Raw genomic sequence first — 22112 nt, forward strand, 5'->3', positions numbered from 1 at the left:
CTGTATCAACAGCTGGATGGATTGTGTTCTGAATTCTCATCCGTGTTCTCTGCTGGTCTGGGTCGTGTCAAGGATTTTGAAGCCCACATTACTCTTAAACCTACAGCTCACCCTAAGTTTTTCCAGGCACGCCCTATTCTGGTGGCGTTGCGTGCACCTGTCAAGGCTGAGATAGACAGGTTAACAGCTTCAGGGATTCTCCTTCCTGTTACCTCCAGCGAATGGGCATCGCCAATCGTGGTGGTTTCTAAACGAAACGGGAGTCTGCGATTGTGTGGTGATTTTAAAGCCACTGTCAACGTTCAGAGCCTCATTGACACTTATCCTCTTCCCCATCCTGAGGAGTAATTTACCAAGCTTGCTGGGGGCCAGTTCTTTTCCAAACTTGACTTATCGGAGGCGTACCATCAGTTGCCGTTGGATGCGTCTTCCAAGGAATTTCTTGTCATCAACACTTCTTGTGGGTTGTATCAGTACCAGCGGTTACCGTTTGGCGTCACTAGTGCGCCGGCAATTTTTCAGCGGCTTTTGGAACAGCTCACGGCTTCCGTTCCCGGCTGCATAAACTATCTGGATGACATTGTTGTCACGGGGGCCTCCACTGAGGAGCACCTTCGCAATTTGCGTTCACTGTTTCGGGTTCTGCATTCGGCTGGGTTGAAGTGCAATCTGGACAAATCACAGTTGTTCCAACCCTTCATCGTGTATCTTGGTTTCCACTTGTCCGTGAGGGTATACGTCCTCTATGTCAGCATGTTGCAGCCATTACCGCTCTACCCCGGCCGTCTACAGTAAAAGAACTTCAGGCATTTCTAGGCAAGATTGCTTATTATCACAAAATCATTCCATCCGCGGCGGCGGTAGCTCATCCTCTGCATCAGCTGTTACGCAAAAACGTTCCTTTCTGTTGGTCCAAGTGTGAGCAGGCTTTTGTCCGCCTGAAGGCTCATTTGCAGTCGGCGTCTTGTCTTGCCACACTCCGTCCGGGTCAGCACTTGGTTCTGGCGACTGACGCGTCCCAGTATGGCCTAGGGGCTGTTCTCGCCCATCGGTATGAGGATGGGTTGGAACAACCCATCGCCTATGCTTCCAAGACCCTCAACGATGCGCAACGGCGTTATTCTCAAATTGAAAAGGAGGCACTTGCTATCATTTATGCTCTAAAAAAGTTCAGCATTTATTTGTATGGTTCTAAGTTTCACCTCATCACCGACCACAAGGCGCTGGCCTCTCTGTTCAGCCCATCAGCGTCGCTTCCGGATAAGGTAGCTCACCGCCTGCAACGTTGGGCCTTATACTTGTCTCGTTTTCACTATGAGATTCACTATCGCCCCACGGCCCAGCACGCCAACGCTGACGCGTCGTCGCGTTTGCCGATGGGCCCCGACCCGGTTTTCGGTCGAGATGAACTACTCTGTTTCCACATTGATGAGACAGAACATCGTGCGGTCGAGGGTTTTCCGTTTACAGGTTCGCAGGTCACGTTGGCTACTGCGCGGGACCCGGTCCTGCGTCAGGTGATCGGTTTTATTCAATGGGGTTGGCCGGACAGGACCAAGGGCCGGGCATCGGATCCCCTTAGTAACTACCATGCCTTGCGCCTTCATCTGTCTGTTCATGATGGTGTTGTTCTTCTGGCCACGGATGGCACATCTCCATGGGTCGTGGTGTCAGCCTCTCTTTGCAATGATGTTCTCAAACTGTTGCATGGAGGCCATTGGGGGATTTCTCGGACTAAGTCCCTGGCCCGCAGGCATGTTTATTGGCCCGGTATTGAGTCGGACATCGCCCACATGGTCGCTGCGTGTGGTCAGTGTGCTCAACAACTGGCTGCACCTCGTACAATGCCCTCTCCGTGGCCTGACCCGGCGCAGTCATGGGAACTGGTGCACGCTGATTTTGCCGGCCCCTTCCTCGGCACTTATTGGCTGCTGTTGATTGACGCCTTCTCGAAGTTTCCATTTGTTGTTCGATGTCCATTGCCCACAACTGCGGCGACGATGCTGGCTTTGTCAAAAATCTTTGTGCTAGAAGGTCTTCGATCCACGATCATCATGGACAATGGCCCTCAGTTCTCTTCGCAGGCCTTCCATGATTTTTGTACTGGACACGGGATTCACCATGTTACAGCACCGCATGTCACGCCACGGCAGTCAAATGACCGATACGGAATTGGTAGCACGTAACCAGCTATTGTTTCTATGTTTGTATATCCACGCAATTTATTAGTGATTAAAGGTTACAACACTTGCTGCCTGAAATATTCACTTCCAGCAATTGGTTCTCAATCTCTGAATACTCAGATTAATAACCTTTGTCATAGTTATAATTTTGTGCCTAATAGTTTGGGATACCCCATATATTTCCAATTTCTCCTTTTATCAATAACAAAATAGTATTTCAGTATATTGTCCCCTTACAGTATCTATTTGTAGCACACTTTTGTTTAATTTTCACCATCCCCAAAAACCTTGTTATGATCATAATCTTATGATCTTCATCTTCCAGTCACAATCAAGGAAACACGTATTCACACACAGAAAATGAATTTCTTACATCACCAAGTTCACATCTAAGGGTACATCTCATGTCTCTCATTGCTGCCTTCAGATTAGTGACTACTCACATTTCATCCATAGGCATCTAAGAGTTTACAGTCTATTTTTGGCAAAATTTGTGATTCTTTTTGGCCGAACTTGCATATAATTATGTTTTTTTTTTTTTGTACGAGGGTAAGTCAATTATTATCCGCAATGTAGTTATATTTTTGGTTATTTTGGAAGTACTGTCATTTTATGTTGATCACTCATACTTTGTTTGTTTGTTGTTATCTTTACAATTTCCAAGCTGCTAGGTTGGTTTAGTTATCACTGCCTTGCTGTTAATCACAGCTACTCCACTGTCTACTCGCACCAAAGAAGAGCAACGTTCAGTGATCTGTTTTTTATGGTTGGAAGGCGTATCAGGGGCTGAAATTCATCGGAGGCTTTCGGTACACTACGAGAACAGTGTTTTGCCACAACGTAGTTTCTACGAATGGATTGAAAAATTCCAAAATGGTCGCACACGTGTTACGCATGATGAATGAGATGGACAACCATTTACCACCACAAATGAAGAAACCGTTGAGCAATCACATGAAATGAAATGATTCTCTTAGATGATTAACTATTGACGAAGTGGCACATTGTCTGCAAAATAGTCATGTTTCTGCCTACGAAATCATCCAGAACAGACTTGTGTTTCATGAAGTTTGTGCAAGGTGGGTCCCAAAACAACTCTCACATTTGCATAAACAAACTCACTTGGACATCTGCAAAAAAACATTTGGATCACTATGGTAATGAAGGGGACAACTTCTTAGACAGGCTCAGTACTGGTAACGAAACATGGATCCATCATCACAAGCCAGAGAGAATGGCAGAGTATGGAATGGAAACATCCAAATTCGCCATGCAAGAAAAAGTTCAAGACCCAACCATCCACAGGAAAACCAACGCTTACAGTTTTTTGGGATGCACAAGGTCCAGAATTGGAACATTATGGGGAAAGGTGCACAACAATAAACAGTGTACATTACAGAGAGATGCTAACAGCCAGACTAAAGCCTGCAATTTGAAGCAAACCCTGAGGACTGCTGTCAAAAGGTGTTGTTGCATGACAATGGCCATCCGCATACTGCTGCCCACACAGCTGAAACGCTTCAGAACTCAAATTTGAAGTACTGGATCATCCTCCATATAGTCCCGATCTTGCCCCTTCTGGCAATCACTTGTTTGGCCCACTCAAACAGGTATTAAGGGGTCATCAATTTGCCTTGGATGAAGCAGTGAAACAAGCGGTGCATTCTTGGCTCGCAGTTCAACCAAGAACCTTCTTTTATGAGGGCATCAGGAAGCTTGTACAGAGATGGACCAAGTGCGTTGACACGCAAGGAGACTATGTCGAAAAATGACATTCTTGCAAGTTTCCTATTTGATTACAACAAAATTTCGTAATGTTTAGATATACAGTTTTTAAAGATTGTCATGCTACATGCTTGAAATTCAGGCTTTAGTGCTTTGAAATTGACTGATAAAAATAGTGGTGATTTGGGAGCTTTGTCACTGCAATGTTTGCTTTTGCAAAAACTTATAACAGTTTTTTTTCCAAAAATGGTCTTCACTTGTTTTCTGATTTTGAATCTATTTAAGTTTTCAGCAAATGAATGTTACTGCATCTTTGTGCGAGTGAATAGATGCTTCTTCAATTTAAGGTGTTTCTCAATATTATTTTTCTTGTCCCACCAAATTTGGCAACTACAAAATCTGCGGATACTGATTTTGACCTTTTGTGGGCATGGTTGAAATACAATGACTGGTTTTGTTTTCCAGTTGCTACAACGCAGACGGTAGAGTGTGGATACTATAAACTGGCTGTCATCCACAAGCATACACAAATTAGAATGACAGTCAAAGGGGTGAGGAGCAGTGCCAGCCAGCTTACACCTGTGTTGTGGGAAAGCAGGACAGACATATGGTCATGAGGTGTCCCAATCCCTCTTGGTGTTGTGAGGTCATAACTGAAATCTGACAGAGACTGTTCAAGCTGGAACTCTATCAGTGTTTGACACAACTACAATTCAAAACACCTACAATCTAAAACTGTCACGGTAAGGTGTCCCCATTGTAGCAATTTTTGAACTTTAGCTAGAAGACTCATGTATGCATTTCTTTGCTCAAAGATGCTAGGACCCCTGCCCAGTCCAACATTGAATTACAAACTACCTCTGATAAAATAGTTCATCTCTATACAATCTACAATGAAATAGCATTTATTAGGTAATTGTGTGTTTTCAAATTTTGAGGCAGAATATGCATTTATTGCAAATGTGAATGTCCCTATTCATCAGCATTCTCTCAAGTGTATCATGACAGCTGCAGTTTGCAATTAAATTCGTTGTTCTTTTACTTTCCTTTGTACTGTAGATACTGTGACAAGTTCTTGCAAGTATCTTTCTTAGCTAATTTCTTTAAATGGTGTTGCTCTACTCTGGAATTTTAAAATAATCTCACAGTGTTACTGAGCTGACTATTATTCCTTCCTAAGACATTTGTTGAGTACTCTAACAGTTACTGTTAAAGTTCTTTGACATTTATCAATTACTACCAGTGATAAAGTTTCCTTCCCTCACCTGTAGCATCATTGTTTGATATATATTTACCATTCAGCATTAATGTAACATGTTTCATGACTTCAGAAATACCTTTTTTCTCTTCATACTATGAATAGCAATAACATTATTGTGCTCTTGTTCCATGCCTACAGGTAAACACAGGAGTACCTGGTTAGACATGTAATTGAATGATGGTGTTGAAGCAAGTGCAAAATACCACAGCAATCAAGGCAGTAACAGGCCTTGGTGATTGTACTTGGGATTAGCAAAATAAACAATGTGGCAGTTTGAAATACTTGGGCAACAGCATCAGAGTGTTTACATATATCATTGCAACATTCCTGTCCAGAATTGGTAGTGTCCACTGGATTGATGGAATGGAAGAGCTTTGTAGGCTGCAGGGTGCCCTATACAGTACTAGTGTTTTTAAACTATATCCAGAGCACGCAGTCTGACAGAGTTAGCTAAATCAAATGAGAATTCCAATTTTACAACATTAACAGAGAATCGATCTTTTGAAACTTTTCTTTAGAAATTTACTCAAAAAACATGTAAAATTCATTAGTTCCACAAGCACTCATAAATTAGTCCCACAAGTAGCTAACATTTTCAATTTTTATTTCTAAAAATATATTACTTAACTTACCTGAAGCATCTTATCTCTCCTTTCAGAGCTGACTTTGATCCTTTCAACAGCATTTATTAGATTCAAAAGATGAGTCAGCCACTTTGGTGCAACAGTAGCATGAAACATTTTCATAACAACTTCAGCAAGCTCTAGCAAACTGACAAGGGAAGAAATGATTCCTCTTCTTACAATTAACAGAGCACATGGAGTCCGCAGCTCCTGAATATATAAATAAGTATTTATATTAAAACATAACAATAATTCTGATTGAAGTTATCATAACATTATGCACACACACACAGTAATATTTTTTGCAGCCTTAAAACTTATATGTTAACTGACATTCTTTGAACTAGAATTTCAGTATATTGGCAAAAAATGCAGAAATCATAAACATACATTAGAAGCTATAAAAAAGCAAATTTGTTTCTTACAAAGAGCTACATAACATATTACTTACCTCCAAAAGAAGTGAAAGTAAATGCATCCTTGCAGCGAGTTTACTGCCTGTGGGTGACTCCACAAAAGCAGATAAAACTTTTGATGGTTTATCGTAGTCTTCAAAGCATTCTTGAAACAACTTTTCAGCATATGTATCTACCTGTTTAGCAATACAAATTCTCAAATACAGAAATAAAATACAAAATTCAATAATACAATGGAAAGAAAGTAAAACTGTGTGTTAACAACTTTTCCACAACTTATCTGTAACATTTTCAGATTTTACTCATCACTGGCATCATGTTATGGAATTTTAACCTGTAATTTTTTGAACTGACATACAACACAACTTTCTGTAAATTTTTATTTAATGTTTCCCATTATGTATCTCCTCTAAGATCTAGGAAAGTTTAGACTATGGAAATAGAATGAATTTTAGATCAATGCACACCACCACTGCAGAAGCAAGGGTAATAGTGAAGGATTGTTAGCACATATACTATTTGGTCAGAACTATCTGGATATCTATTAGTGGATATTAAATGGGGTATATCCAATCTTTGCCTTTATGATGGCTTAAAATCTGCTGGAGACACTGTCAATGAAATGTCTCAATGTCTGTGGAGGAATAGTAGCCCATTCTTCAAGAGTTGAAACCATAGAAGATAGTGATGTCACACATTGGGGTCTAGAGTTAAGACAATATTCTAAGTTATCCCAAAGGTGTTCCATTGGGTTCAGGTTGGGACTCAGATCAGGCCAGTCTATTGCCGGAATGTCACTGTCCAAAAGTCATTGCCTCACAGATGGTTCACATTCGTGGTGTTAAAAACAATCATTGTCTCTGAACTGTTCCTCAACTGTATGCAGTGCACAATGCTATAAAGTATGTTGATATATCCTTCCTTAAGTATAATAAAGGAACCATGACTTGACCATTAAAAACACCCCCGCACTGTAATACCAACACCTACATACTTCACCAAACTCTATGGAGGCTGGGCAGCATTGGAGGCATGGAGGGAAGGAGGGTCGGAGGAAGAAGGCATAGAAGTGTATGGACTCAAATGTGTCCTACACTGAAAGTGACAATCTGTGATTGAATATATTTTAAAAATGCACAAATTTGTAGCTTCAGTCTTGTTTCTTTTTGATCAACTCTGTATGGTGGACCAGAAGGGCAACTCTCCATTACGTTTGCTTGTTTACTGCCACAAAGTTCTCAGATTTTAGTGAAAACTGTCACAAAATAAGGACTCAATTCAAAGTCTAAGAAAGTCTTGCCTGTATATGCCAAGGAAAGCTCTTCCTTATGTAGCGACCCTTTTTTCTATACTGACTTCCATATCTTGCATGAAAGTAGGAATGTTAATTTATCTATACATTGACTGGTATTGAGGGGTTTTGTTTTATCCTGTCTAGTTCTTAAATTAACCCCAGTGAGTCACTACACATACTGTCTTCCCAGTTCTGAAGGAAAAAACCATAAGTAAATTAATACTAGTGTTTTCAATAGATTCTCGTTCACTTGTTTCAGTTTCTAGTCTGCAGTTTATTCTTGGTGAAAATCACGTAACGTAATTATTTATGAAACTAAATCGAAGTAAAGTTCAAGACGAATAGTCAGTTTCAAATTAACACGTTATTTTATTTAACAATAATTATTAATAAATCAGTTCATTTACACAATCGCATTCAAAGGGGTTCTTTGAATAAGTATCTAATCTGGAATCCTGTCAATATCAGAGATACTAAACAATGTTCTGCCACTTTCGATAAAAAGATTTTTCTCGTTTAATATCCATAAACTGTCACGAACTATGATTACTAGTCGCGTGAAGTAAAGTTTTTCCACTATCACAATACAAAGTCCGAATCTGTCCAAAAATCATTAATTCCGTAAAATATTTAAATCTTCACACGAAGTGACAAAGTTAAAGAGATTATTGATCACCTCCCTGTTCCTCTAACATGACAAAAGTTCTTATTCTGATCTGAAATTAATGCTTTCCAAAAAACAATCTCGTTGCGATTTATTCTTGTGCCCTGATTTAATAAAGCTCCTATTGTTGCTTCCTAAAGCTGTACGTCCTAATTGACTTCGAACAGACTAGAGGATAGAGACTGGAGTATCATAATTGCATTGTATGTCTATTTACACTTAATTAAACGCTATCTTTGGTCTTCAAGACCTATGTTCTGTGACTATAATATTTATTTTCTCATACATAAGAAAAACTAATAATTTAACCATTTCTATCATTTTCCCCCCCTCCCATGCTTCCAAAATTTATGGTTAAAATTCTTTTCTTTTTCTATTATTTTTATACTATAGATCTCTCTCTATTTGTCTCTTATTTCTATTATGTAAATTACTACTTGTGGAGGGGCTTGGGACATTTTCTGAATTTATATTTCACGGGCATGGGAGCTAATTTGGGAGCTATTTTTGTTTATTAACACCGAGAGGCGTTGTAGGTGTTACACTTAGTAATGCATGCAGTCTCTTTTCTTTAGGGTCTATGTGGTATTTTAGCACTTCACTTACATTTTGTGTCAACACAAAATGGTCTTTCTTTTCTTCTACCAGAGACCCTAAAAGTGCAGTAACAAACACTGAATCTTTACCTGTGAAATGACTGTGTTGATGGTTACATCACGGAAATGTGGACCAATCCTCTTTGCAGCAGCTGTCAAGAGGTCCATAGCATAGTACGTTGTTTCAGGTATCCAGTCAATGTACATCATACATGAACCAAACACATCTAAAGAAAATTCATCCAGTGCTTCTCTGCTGATTACCACATACTCGTCTACCTAGAAATTGATCAGGAACAGTTTTAATATTAATGAGAGTTTTCACTTTGTGTCAAACAGATATCAACATACACTGAAGTACATACACACAGTTATTTATTTCATTAATTTATGTTCAAAGAACTACATCTTAACAGAAAACAGTATTGAACAAAATTACAGAATATAAAATGGGTCTGACTGGTGCTGATTGCTGAAAGAGAGAGAGAGAAATTTTGCAGACATACCATATTTAAAATAAGGAACGAACTACATGAACCAGAGTAGAATCTTCTAACATGCATTTTCTTTCTGAATATCAAACCATACAGCAACTTGATAACAAGTTATAAAATAACATGTAGGACCAAATCAAAAGGGCTTGAAAATTAAATTTCCATTCAGTACTAAATTTTGTTCTGGCACTTGATGTGGTCATTCACATCTGTCAATTGGGGGTGTCAGTTTCACATAGCCAACAGGTGCATAGCTACCAATGACTGGTGAGAAATTAGATGTTGTACTGCTGAAACAAAGCATCTCATACTTTACACAGAATTTGTGGTTACGTAGAACCATTGCCATGACCAGAACATTGTAAAAAATTCAATCTCTTTGGAAGAATGTTACTGTGACATACTAATCTAGCTGCAGCTTGAAAGTGCTGACAAACCTCTTTGCCTACCCACCACATGTTATGACAAACACTACCAACATTGCTGCACAAAACATTCACCCTACTCTGGACTTTTACAGACACTTTATGCAATTGTAAGAATGAAAAAATACTTCTCTCAATTTACTATCACATTGTTTTCATTCTAACAAGCTTATTTCATGATTAGATCACAACAAAATCTTTATAATATTGTCAGATAGTCTTTTGTCTTATGGAACACTCACCTTCCCCATTTGAATCAGTGGTGATGGGTGGTTTAAGAGATAGTCTGTAGCTTGCTCCAAACCGGATGTATTCTTAAGTGCAACCACACAACGGTCTTCTGTGAATCCCATGTCCATCAGTTGTTTGAGATGGTCAAGATTAACACCCAATGCAGTATTAGTTACATTTTTTGCAGGAGCCTCAGATGTCGTGGGAGTTGGAGGTTTAGCTAACAAAGCTTTCTTCCTTGAGGCAATAGTTTCATTCAGCATTTCTTGATAAATTCTTTCCTGCAGTTTAAAAATGAGTCTTAGGGATAATGAACCTTGTGCTAGGTTTAAAAGTGAATCATTAGTTTATTACTGTAATGATAACCAAACACATCTAAGGGGCAAAGGATGTTGCAAGTGAACATCACGCTACAAAAAATTTTTAAAACACTCACCCCTCTGATAATGTGTCTCAATATGGCGAACATGGTTTCAGACATGCGAGTTCCATATGTCTTCAAAGGTTTTTTCCTCCACATCAGCATGACAGCCTGGTATGCATCCTGGAAAACCAGTGACATAGTGTTTTCAGTTGACTACATCTTTCCATGTGTGCTGAATTATTACATCAGGCTTTCATTAAGATACAGTTATACATGGTGCTTTGAGAACTGATGTCATAACTGTAAAGTTTAAATTACTACCTCCAACTTTCAGATAAACTCATCCACATGAGCTACACCAACGATTAGAACATTGAGTCGTTTGCTTACTTTGTCACAAATATAGTCTATCACCCGTTTAATTAAGGTAGGTAATACAATCAAATTATGTTGACATCTGCATGTCAAGGGCAACACTTGTCTACAACTAACTTCTATTAAACAGATAGTAACCAACAGTCATAACACTACTATCTTTACCAAAAAGCTAATACATAACTTCACCACCACCACTCATTAGTTCATTAATTAACTGTACCATTTCTTGTTGAAATAAACAGAACTATTCAAGGTTGTTTTTCTATTACAAGACCAGTACTGAACTGATACCAGACAAGAGCCATTGTCAGCTGGATTTCTTGTTTGACATGCTATGTTCTCACTGTCCCATTGCCAATACCAATCCCTGTATCATCATTGCACCACACTGAAAATAACTGCAATAATGAAAGTACACTCTTTTAGGTTCTTTTATTCACTAAACCCTACCCTCAATCGTCTTCTCTCTATCTATACATAGCCTTGATTGGCAGACAACCTAAATCTGTCATATGCTTGATATTTTTTGTGAAGTACTCCCATGCCTTTCTTCATTCTCCATCTACAGTACTTCTGACTTTTATATTAATGCTGCTTTAGTATAGTGCTCTCGACTCCTGCCAATTATGTCTCATTACATTTTCAAAGTGCACACAATGAAACCAGTATTCAGTATAAGTTAACTATCTTATGATTTTAAGAGGCAAATTGCTTATGGGCTAACAAGTGGACCACTGCCTACATCACTGATTTCATCCACATTCATGACATATGCAAGGCTTGGCCAGAAATTAATGTGACAAAAGTGGCAGTGCCAAATGGCAAAGGATTTAGAAACAATAGCATTTTTGGCTTGGGCTGGGCAAAGAACAAGCCATTTATACAAGTGTAGTTTCCAGGTAGTGGTTGGCACAGACGAAAGAGTACACAACAGTAATCCAAGGGACACAGGTCCGAGTCCCTGTGTGGAAACATATTTTTTTTTTAATTTTTATGTTACACAGCAAATAAACTGAAGTAATGTTGAATATATTTTATATATTAATATTTTCATTAAAGGAATGAAAAGAGAAAGCAAATGAAAATTTGTCAATTCAAATAAATTTCCAGGAAGTAATTGTAAGGCATACAAAATAACTATGTAATTAAGATTAGATACTTTTACTATCCTACAGTTAATATTTAACACATGCTGATTGTATTAATTGTAAAAACAGGGAAGCAGTCTTGCACACATTAGGAATGCCGCATTTTTACTATTACAAGGTTGTTTTAATATTCCTATACAAAAACAAAAGTGGTTTACATTCACAAAAGGTTCTCTCTCTTCACACAGTTTGGCAGTGAACCACACGTAACACATCATTTTGTCTAAAGTTTTTGATGGCACTCAGCCTAACTTATGCAATACTTTTTAAAAGAGTAAACTGCCATTTGACTGTTTATCATCATATTTATCTTTTGTACTACCCATATTTTGGCTTTTATGTCATTGTCAACCACAAAGCTAAAAGTTGTTAGGTCATCATTAAGTCATATTTGGACTGCCTTAACAAATAAGACCTATAACGGCTCAACAACTTTTAGGATTGTACTTGATAAGGACATAATAGCTGAAATAAGGGTAGTACAAAAGATGAATACAATAATACACAGTCAAATGGCAGTTTACTCTATTAAAAAATTTTGCCTAATATTGGTGATGACACAGAATTTAGTTTGATTAAGTCTTCTCAGAATGTGATTTACTCTGCTGATGAGATAAGGGCAGATCTGAAGCTTTTTGACCTAAATTCTTTAGTTAAAAAGTAACAAAACTAAAAAAAAATGGTTCAAATGGCTCTGAGCACTATGGGACTCAACTGCGGAGGTCATTAGTCCCCTAGAACTTAGAACTAGTTAAACCTAACTAACTTAAGGACATCACAAACACCCATGCCCGAGGCAGGATTCGAACCTGCGACCGTAGCGGTCTTGCGGTTCCAGACAACAAAGATCACACAGTTGTCATACTGGTGTGCATTTGGGGGATCACTTTAATACCACACAATGACAATCCATCTTGAAAAACCTTTTAACATAATTGTGGATTTGTTATTCTTTCTAATGAGCCAATTAATAGAAGAAATTTGTTCTCCTGCATATAGGGTTTCATCAATTAGGCATTATCTCAGTTTATCTGCAGTCTAAAAAATGTAAAATAGAAAATACAATTTCCACATAGGAACTTGCTCCCATGACCCTCAGATTACCATTCTGTGCTCTTTCCACTGTGTCAACTGCTGCCTGAAAACTATGGTAACTTACATGGCTCATGTCAAGAGGGACTAATATACACTGATAATATAATCAATTTTTTTTTATAAGCAAAATTTTCTCTTTCTGGTAAGCGTTGTTTTATGTAGCACTTCTGCTAGTTTCTAGTCCACCTCTTCCATAAATGTGATGTTGCTGTGTGTGTCTGAACAAACCAAGGTGATAAAAGATACCAAAAAATAATACTGACTATATGATTAGCATGATAGTATGCCCTTGACCAGCAGGTAATTGTTTTAAAGGACAGATTAAGATTTTGACATCATCTCTGTAACCCACAGGAGGCAGCAATATGTTTGTCTTCATACTGGCTGTTAACTGACTCTACTGCTGTCATCTAACTTTCAGTGCTACATCCCAAACCTATGAACCCTTTGAAAACTTCTGGGATCATCCTTCGGAAGTGACATTCATCATTTCCCATCTTGGACACATTCAACGTACGTGTCAACAAGACAACAGCCTCCAAGGCATCTCTGTGCAATGGTCTACGACCTTGAAAACTATCACAGGCTTTTATACCTAATATCTTAGCCAAAAGTTTTAAGATGCAAATAGGACTGAACAATTTGGACATGAATGACTTCTAGTGAGGGCCTTTACTGATAATTATGTCATTTCAGTTTTATTTACAAGTTCAGGCACCCTTTTTGGTAGGAGAAACTCATTTTACAGTTTTAAAATGTAGCTGTCTATTTGATCAATAATGGCTTTTATTACTTTGGCATGAATCAAGTCCAATAGACTCCTTCCATGGTTGACAATCATGGCTATAACACAGATGGATTTTACTCTTTTCTAAGCAGCTAATGTCCTTGTGCATCATTAAATAATTGTCAACCTCACTGCTAAGGGAATATTAGGTTTTAAAATCCACTGAATATCAGGTCATAGACGAAAGCAACTTATTTTCAGATAAAGTCTGCGTCATGTATGAAAGCAGCCAAATTTTCAGCCTTTCTGTGCATCTACAGCTGGCAGACAATAAGTTCATTCTCCTTTTGAGCAGCTAGCCCCAAGTTACAGCTAGATGGTGAGGATCTTTCTCCTGCATGCTGCACTGTTACCATACATTGTGACAACCAAATAGTTCATTCAATTATCCATGTTATTTTGTTGTAGCAATGTATCTGTGGATGTATAACTGTAAATTCATTAGAGTGCTTTCCAAACATAGCAATAAACCTGGGGTGCTTCATAAGCAAGGAGCATTATTTACCACATTTATAACTTTCCCAAACTTTAATTTTAAAGGAGGACTCCTATTGCTCATGTTTAAAACTACAAGAATGGACTGCAGAAATATGTGGTGTCTGCAAGAGGACTACAGAGAGACTTGTAAACCAAAATATCAGAGTTGTAGAAAACTCAGGAAAACATGGTTTTGTACAACCTGGAAAGCATTTAAATCACAAGAAACCTGTAAAACAAATGGGTGTTTTTGACAATGATATTTTAAAGCACTCTGCATTTGAACTGTATATGAGTAGTGAATACCACAGATCACAAAAACTTGTTACAATTATGCATAAGAAAATTGACTTCAAAGGAAGCACTTTGTCGATGCAAAGAATATTAAAAGACATTGCTTTCATATATGTTTAATTCTTTAATTGAAAGAGGTGACACAGGTGCAGCACAAGCTGCTTCCCTCAGAGATGCACAATACATGACGAGGAGGTAATTCAACAGTGTGTTATCTTGATGAAATATGGGTGAATTAAAATCATTCTAGGAATACCTTCTGCATAAAGAGTTACGGTACTGGCAGTTCTGAGTGCTGGTTCTTCTTCTGGTTTTGTTCCCGAGAGTAAACCTGTATCCACGTGTAAGAAAAACAGCAGTGACTACCATTCACAAACGAATGCTATCAAGTTTAAAGATGTGGTTCACTGAACAATTCCTATCATACCGTGCTTCAAAGTCTGTCATTATAATGCACCTAGCCAGTTATCATTCTGCTGATAAAGAGAAAATAAGAAAGTGGATATTGTGTTCTGGCTTAAAAATAAAATGTTCAACTCATTATACACCAGACTCATGCCAAACTCTTGCAGTATATTAATTTACACAAGTCACCTGACAGAACATAGAAACTTTATTTTCTTGCACATGAATGTGGGTAACACAGTTTTTCATTTACACACATCTGTGTCCGTACAATATGACAGAACTAATTTGGACACAGGTTAAAGATTATGCAGAAGAAAACATAAAACATACATGATAACAGAAACTGAATCACTTGTGCATGATGTAATAGACGAAATTTCCCCTTCCACGTGGGCACACTGTGTGTGGCACACTGAAAAGCTACAGGAAGTAGACTTTGATAGGGAGGTGAAGACAGACATAAGCCTTGAACCAATCACCATAAATTTACAATCACATGGTTTGGACACAGAATCAAATAGGAGTATTGCAACAATAGACTTTGGAAAAAATGCTTAAAATTGCTTGCTTTTAAAGACTCATGGTTTAAAAAACCTGTGTTTGTCAATCTATAAATTGTATACACAGTATATGAGCACTTCCTACCATTTACTGAGTAGTAGCTTCTAACCTATGAAGTATGCAGACTATAATGCGCAACATATTGCCCAAAGGGAAGTTAAGCTTTTCCCAGTGTGTTGTACATGCTAACAACAACAAATGGGGCTGGAGAAATTCATCAAAAATTGGTATTTTTACAAGTAAACCCCTGTCATTTCCAAGGCATGAATTGGAAAATGCATTAAGAGGGGGTTTTCGACATTGTCAGTCGGCATTCCTTTGAGTTGTTTGCAGAAGATTTGTTTGCTTGTTCAGTGGATCATAAATGCGGTCTCTCACTGTAATATTTAATGAATGAAACTCATAATGCCTGTTGACAATGAAAAATATGACAACATCCTGACCATTTTTACGATAGTCTTTTGCAATACTCTTTGCTACCAGTAATTCTTTACACTTACCTACAGTCAAACACACCCATGTACAAGCATTACAATATTCTTGAAACATTCCATGAAGTAGAAATAGTTGTAAAGCAAACATAATGATTTTGGCTTGTGTCTGAAGTTAATTTTGTTCAGTATTATAATTTTACTTAAAATGCAGTCCAAATTACAAAAAACAACAATTGTTGCAACCAGTTCCAATAATCTTTTAATTAGACAACCATCATTTTGAGAAAAATTGCACTAGAAATCTCCACAAAGCTGTGTCAGCTGTTCTCATTTTCTGTTATCATGTGGACTGTAGCTGTGGATGCAACATAGTCAAGACGTGACGTAAGATTTTCCCTCATGTAGATGATAGATGAAATCTGTTTTAAAATTTATTATTCCCCTCATAAATCTGAATGTTCGATACAATGTACCATATGCATATGTACCTGATTGTTGTCTGAAGCAAATTAGTTAGGTAATGCAGACTTAGCTGCCTACTCTCTCCCACCAAGCGTGCACAGACTTCATCCCCTCCATGCTTCTCTATCGCCCCACCTCTATGCAGAGAAGTGCCTTACTACAAGATGTGCGCTACAACAGATTCCTGGCATCTAAATGTTTTACAAATCTGAAAGCAGGATCATCAGTGAAGTACAGTACACAGCGCCGAGAGCTTTCATTATTAACACGGAAGTACAGACAGGACAGAACTGAACTGAACTCTTGGCTAGAGAGTGCTGTTATTCATACAAATATTGAATATTCCAGAATATACAAATATAACAAACCTATGTTCAAAAACTTTCCAGAAATGATAAATACAAAATATCAAATAAATGCTGGAAATCTGGTTTGAATTGATGACCTGCAGCACACGATCTAATGATACTAACTTTTACACCACCCTGTATGCAGCACAGTTTGGGATATTGAAGAAACAGTGACCCACTGTTTCAGAAGTTTTCATTCAAGCTGACTACAGCACCCTGTACCTAGACATTGTCAATGGTGAACATTGGCAGCACTGGGAGGTGATCGGATTCTGATCATGTTTTGACATCCCGTTCACTGTGAGTAACATCGAACGTAATTCCTCCCAACAAAGCTGTGTGATTGTCAAGCAGTTTTTCAGTTTCCTTGAATGATATGACCTGTCACACTCCCCCCACACATCTATCTGCACCTCAAGACGGAGGGCACTAATGACGTGCCTGTCCTTTTGTCTGCTTGATGAAGGGTCATAATCCTCAATTTTGTATGAGGCATCTGTCAAGAGACTAAGGATGTGACACAGGCCACAGTAGCATTTTACTAACTTCTCTGATAGATTCACTTTCCCCACAGGGCTGTATCTCACCGGCCAGTGCTTGATGTTACAGCACTCTTAGTCTTTCTCCTGGGTTGCCAGGGTCCATATGCAAGCCAGCTGTCCTGCTTCTTCAGTTCTAGTGATGAGCGGTTTCACATAGTAATCTGGAGTATTGTCCATTTGAAACAGGAACAGCATACTCATTCTCATTTTGACCTTGTGATTGTGGAGCAGAGCAAGAAAAGTGTGAAGACTGTAACGTCTTACCTCAGTGTGTTTTAAGTGAATGCCACGACAGGAAGTATTGTATCCCAATCTCTTTTCAACACAGACATTTAGTGTGTGTCGGTCAATGTCTTATTAAAGCATTCTCTGAGGCCATGAGCCTATGTGTAGTAGGCTTTTGTTATCCTGTGGGTGATGTAGCAATGTCAAATTACAGCAATATTACTCTTGAATGGAAAACACTACCACAATCAGAAATAATCACTCAGGGTGCTCCATTTTTCAAAGTGATGTTTGTACAAGGAGGCTTGCAATTCACAGATCTTTGGCAATTGGCACAGATTTAATGACAGCAAGATGGGTGAGAGAATCAGTGTTGACTATTATCCATCAATTCCAATTTGCCAATTTTGGGAACCTCCCAGAAGGGTCAGCTCCAATTTGGTGGAATGGCTCTTTTGTAGAGGGAATTCATGCTAGATGCCCTGAATGTAATTGCAGCATTTGCTTCTGTTGCTGGCATTCTTGTAGTGGCTAACATAGTGTGCAACAAATTGGTAGAGACGTGGCCAGCGATAGCTGCATTTAATTCTGTTTCAGGGTCTTCATGGATCCCAGGCAAAGTTGGAACATCACGGAGAAACTTCAGGATAGCTGGCCATAGACAAGCTGGAATGGCAAGCAATCATTTCTATCCTGTTGGATCACAGAAGTTCTTATACAATATTCTGTTTATTAACTAGAATTCTTCTTTGGTTCCTTCCTCATTCTTCATGACTTTTCTGGTTCTCAGATACGTTCACTCTGTTCAGAAGCAACGTCATTCATTGTAGCAATAACTGAGTTTTCATCCATGCTGCTGTGTTCTGGGAAAGGATTCCTTGAATGGCAGTTGGGTCCTTGCATTTGTGTGTATTTTTGTGCACCACTGCAATGACGTATTCCTGACCCCCCTGAGTCTATCTTGACAGTCAGTTCAGCTGCTCCTTTAGGCTAGTCAGTCAGCACAGAGAATGGTGGTCTGTCACAATGATGAATGGTTTTCAAAAAAAATTAGGCCAGAAATTGTTGATGGCTTCAACAACTGCAAGGTGCTCTTTCTCAGTTGTGGAAAAGTTCCTCTCAAACTTTGAGAGTACTCTGGAGGTACAAGCTGTCACCTTTTCAGCACCTATCTGAATTTTCACTAGAACTACACCTATACCATAACTGCTACATCGGTGTTAACTTCCATCCCAGCATACATTGCTAGGAATGGAGATGCTGTTAGCATGTACTGAAGGATAAGAAAGATCCTTCTTGCAACTCATTTCAGGAAAATTTGACATATCCCTGCAAAAATACTTACAAGGGACATGCCTTGGTACAGAGGTCCTTTATGAATTGTCAGTAGCACAGTTCAAGAAAAGTTCCCACATTGCAAATAAGCCGAGGTGTCAGAAAATCTGACTGCTATTATACCCTCAACAGTTTTATTTCTTGGGTAGTGAAGAGCTGCTTTTTTGGATACATGTTGACACCTGCAGTCTGAATGCACTAAAACATGGTTCACAAGAAGCTTATACATTCTTCAAATGGTTTTGCTATCTGGAAGACAGTCATTTTTTCAAAGACACATTGTCCACTTGCAATGTTGAAGCCAGTTGTCCATTGTCTGCTCAAAAGTGGGTGGAGCATTACACAGATCAAATGCCGTAACTTTGAACTCGTATACACCATCAGGAATTATGAAGGCAATCTTTTCCTCTTCAGCTTACAAACACTAGTCGCCAGTAGCAGTCTGGAATGACCAGTGTTTTTTTTTCCTTTTCAAGCAGTCTGGGGGGTTAGCAAAGTGCAGCGACAGGTGGACACCTGTTTTCACGATTTTGTTCAGTCATAGGCAGCTGATGCAGAAACATCATGTGCCATGCTGCTTCTTCTTCTTCTTCTTCTTCCTCTTCCTCAAAACAAACAAATGAGAGGTCCATGGACACACTGAAAGTTCAATGACGTAATTCTGCAGCATCTTCTCCATCTCCTCCCTAATTGTGCATTCTTCAGTATGTGACACCCCATACATGTGGTGGCTAATTGGTGGATGATCCTATGTTGATATGGTGTTCTACCACTGGCTGCTTGGTTTGTGTTTTCTCCACTCTAGATTTGAAAGTATCCGAAAGTGTTGCAGAATGGCTAACATTTGCTGATGTTTATCTTCAGTCAGACCAGACCCTACTGGCAGTTCAATATTGTGAAATGTACATGTGTCCTGAACAACACTGTCATTGAGTTACAATGATCTGTAAGTGTCAATGAGTGAAAGTGAGCATTATACAGAAGGCATTTATCAGACAGGATGAAACTTTAACATAGCTTCAAACAATGCTGTCCAAATGAGGGACGGTTTTGCGAAACTTTTTCTCACATAATATAACTTGATTTTAATGTGTTTGTTAGTTGCGCCACTTCAACCTTATTATCACCTCTCATTTGAATACAGTGAAAAAAGTAACAGACTAAGGACATGTATTATGTACTTGTGTGCAATTATGCTGTCACTTCATCACATAACTAGCCCAAAATTAATCAGTTGTGATGATTCGTTTTTTGCTGGTCCCATAAAGAACACTGAGTAAAAACAGCTGTTACCATGGTGCCCACTTATGTAATTTTCTCAACCTACAACAAAAAAAAAAAAAAAAAAAAAACAAAAAACATTAGCATTGGTAACAGTACTAATGCTGCTACCTACTGTAACATCCGAACACTGTAGGTGAGGCCTGAATGCAGCCAGAGTAGCCTGAACTTGGAAACATGTATGTTTGATTTCTTCATTTACTCCGCTGTGCTTTCAATGCCACTGCAATCATGTGCACTGAGCAGCACTGGTTTGTTTTGCCAGAGCAGCTCTGCTCAGAGCAACTCGCTACTCTGGCTGTGCTGTGCCACTCTACTGTAATCACAGCCCAAGAAATATACTGATCCCACTATTCTCAGATGCTTTTTCATTTGGCTCCTCACGACTACCCAATTTCAATATGAATCAACACAGGTTATCGAAAGTCTATGACAGAGTATTTTGCTTTTGCACATTGAAGGCTGCACAAGAAGTATTCTCTGATTAGTGCATGCAGTGTGTACACTCCAAAGTTGGTTGCCATAGTGTAGTCTCTGCAGTACATAGAAACTCCTGCCACAAAGGACTTCATAGTTTGTAGTGACTATGGGCTGTTTTAGAAGGCATATTTCAGTGCTACCCCAAAAACTTAACTGCTGACATTCCATTAACTTACATTTAATTGTAATCAATAGTACAAAGAACATCAAATTATCAATAAATATTCTTGTTTCAGTGCCTCAAAATGGCATACTTTCATAACACTCAAATTAGAATACAAAAACAACCAAACATGAAAGTTCCATAACTGCCAATACGACTTTTCAGTAAATTTCTTCCAACAAATTGTACCAAAAATGACATGATTTTGAGAGATCCACAATAATGATTATTTCTTGTGGCTCAATGGCCTGTTGCAAATCTTTCAACTGGACATCACTAAGACAACTTGTGCGCGCCCAATATATTCCAGTTATCCGACCAACAAAAGGGAGCCTACAGTTTAATGTGTAATCCAAACTACCTATTGTTTCTGGTGGCTCCTCACATCATTGAGAGGTGAAAGCCAGGTTAAAACACAAATTTAAAAATCTGCACTCTTATTAGGTTTTGATTTCATGACCTTTTGGTTACCAGGGATGCACTTTACCACTAGGTAACCCGGTCCAACAAGAGATCCACAATGTGCTGGTGCTTTGTAACAGCATATATTCACAGAACATTGGACTTCAACCAAAAACAATGTAATCCAGTACGGCATTTCCCTGGCCTTTGTCGGGACAGCTTAAGGAAGTTGCAAGGTGCTTGCCTTATTGGTAGTGCTTGCAACAAGAAGTATTTAAATTATGTAGTAACTTCTGCTATCTTTCAGTTAAAAGTAATTATGAATTACTTAAATCACGAAATTATTCTTGGAATGATTGAGAGTATTATTTCTGTTTTTGTTTATCTTATTACCTGACAGTGTTTCTGTAGTATATTTGGTTTTTATTCAATTTTTATGAGTATTTCTTTAACAATAATGGCCAGATGTTTACTAAAAGGAAGTCTCAACATAAAACAGATTAACAGAATGAAAAGCACTAGCATACTGCATGAAGTTGTTGAAGTGCCAGTGAAAGTAGTATTCCATAAAGGTATTATGGAGACAAAAATACTGCCGTGAGCTGTTCTGCATACTGTCTGGCATAGCTTTTAGCAACACTAGCTATGTTTGTGTATTCTAGAAAATTCAATGTTTGTATAACTAGCATCACTCCACTCCAAAGTACAGTTTTTTCTGATCTGTCTTTAGTTTGGTGTTCTTAACGAACATGTTTTTCAGTGTTGTACTTCACTGATGACACTGCTTTTGAATTTGGAGTTGATTCTAGTTAGGACATAATGTTATTTGGTGGAGGTGCCAGATTCTTCAAAATATCTGCATCATCATGGCTCCAATCAGATAATGTAAGAGCCATCACCCACATGGACACTATGTGGAATGCAAGCAGTACATCTCTCCCACAGCCCATATACTCTGAAGACCAGTGGATTCCAAACAGCATTAAATCAGCTGCACATCAGGCATCCATCACT

General features: G+C 38.5%; 1 protein-coding gene across 1 annotated transcript in view; it reads right to left on the reverse strand.

The window, feature by feature from the left end:
- Positions 1-22112, reverse strand: part of LOC124554679 (E3 ubiquitin-protein ligase HUWE1) — a 350828-nt gene that overhangs the window by 200030 nt on the left and 128686 nt on the right. Inside the window, exons 19-23 of the mRNA XM_047128297.1 lie at positions 10349-10456; positions 9924-10193; positions 8853-9041; positions 6244-6384; positions 5802-6002 (exon numbers count right to left, since the gene is read on the reverse strand). Coding sequence (XP_046984253.1) covers positions 5802-6002; positions 6244-6384; positions 8853-9041; positions 9924-10193; positions 10349-10456 — 909 coding nt within the window. The remainder of the gene's footprint in view (positions 1-5801; positions 6003-6243; positions 6385-8852; positions 9042-9923; positions 10194-10348; positions 10457-22112) is intronic.

The sequence above is a fragment of the Schistocerca americana genome, chromosome X (genome assembly GCF_021461395.2).
Source record: "Schistocerca americana isolate TAMUIC-IGC-003095 chromosome X, iqSchAmer2.1, whole genome shotgun sequence".
Lineage (NCBI taxonomy): Eukaryota > Metazoa > Arthropoda > Insecta > Orthoptera > Acrididae > Schistocerca > Schistocerca americana.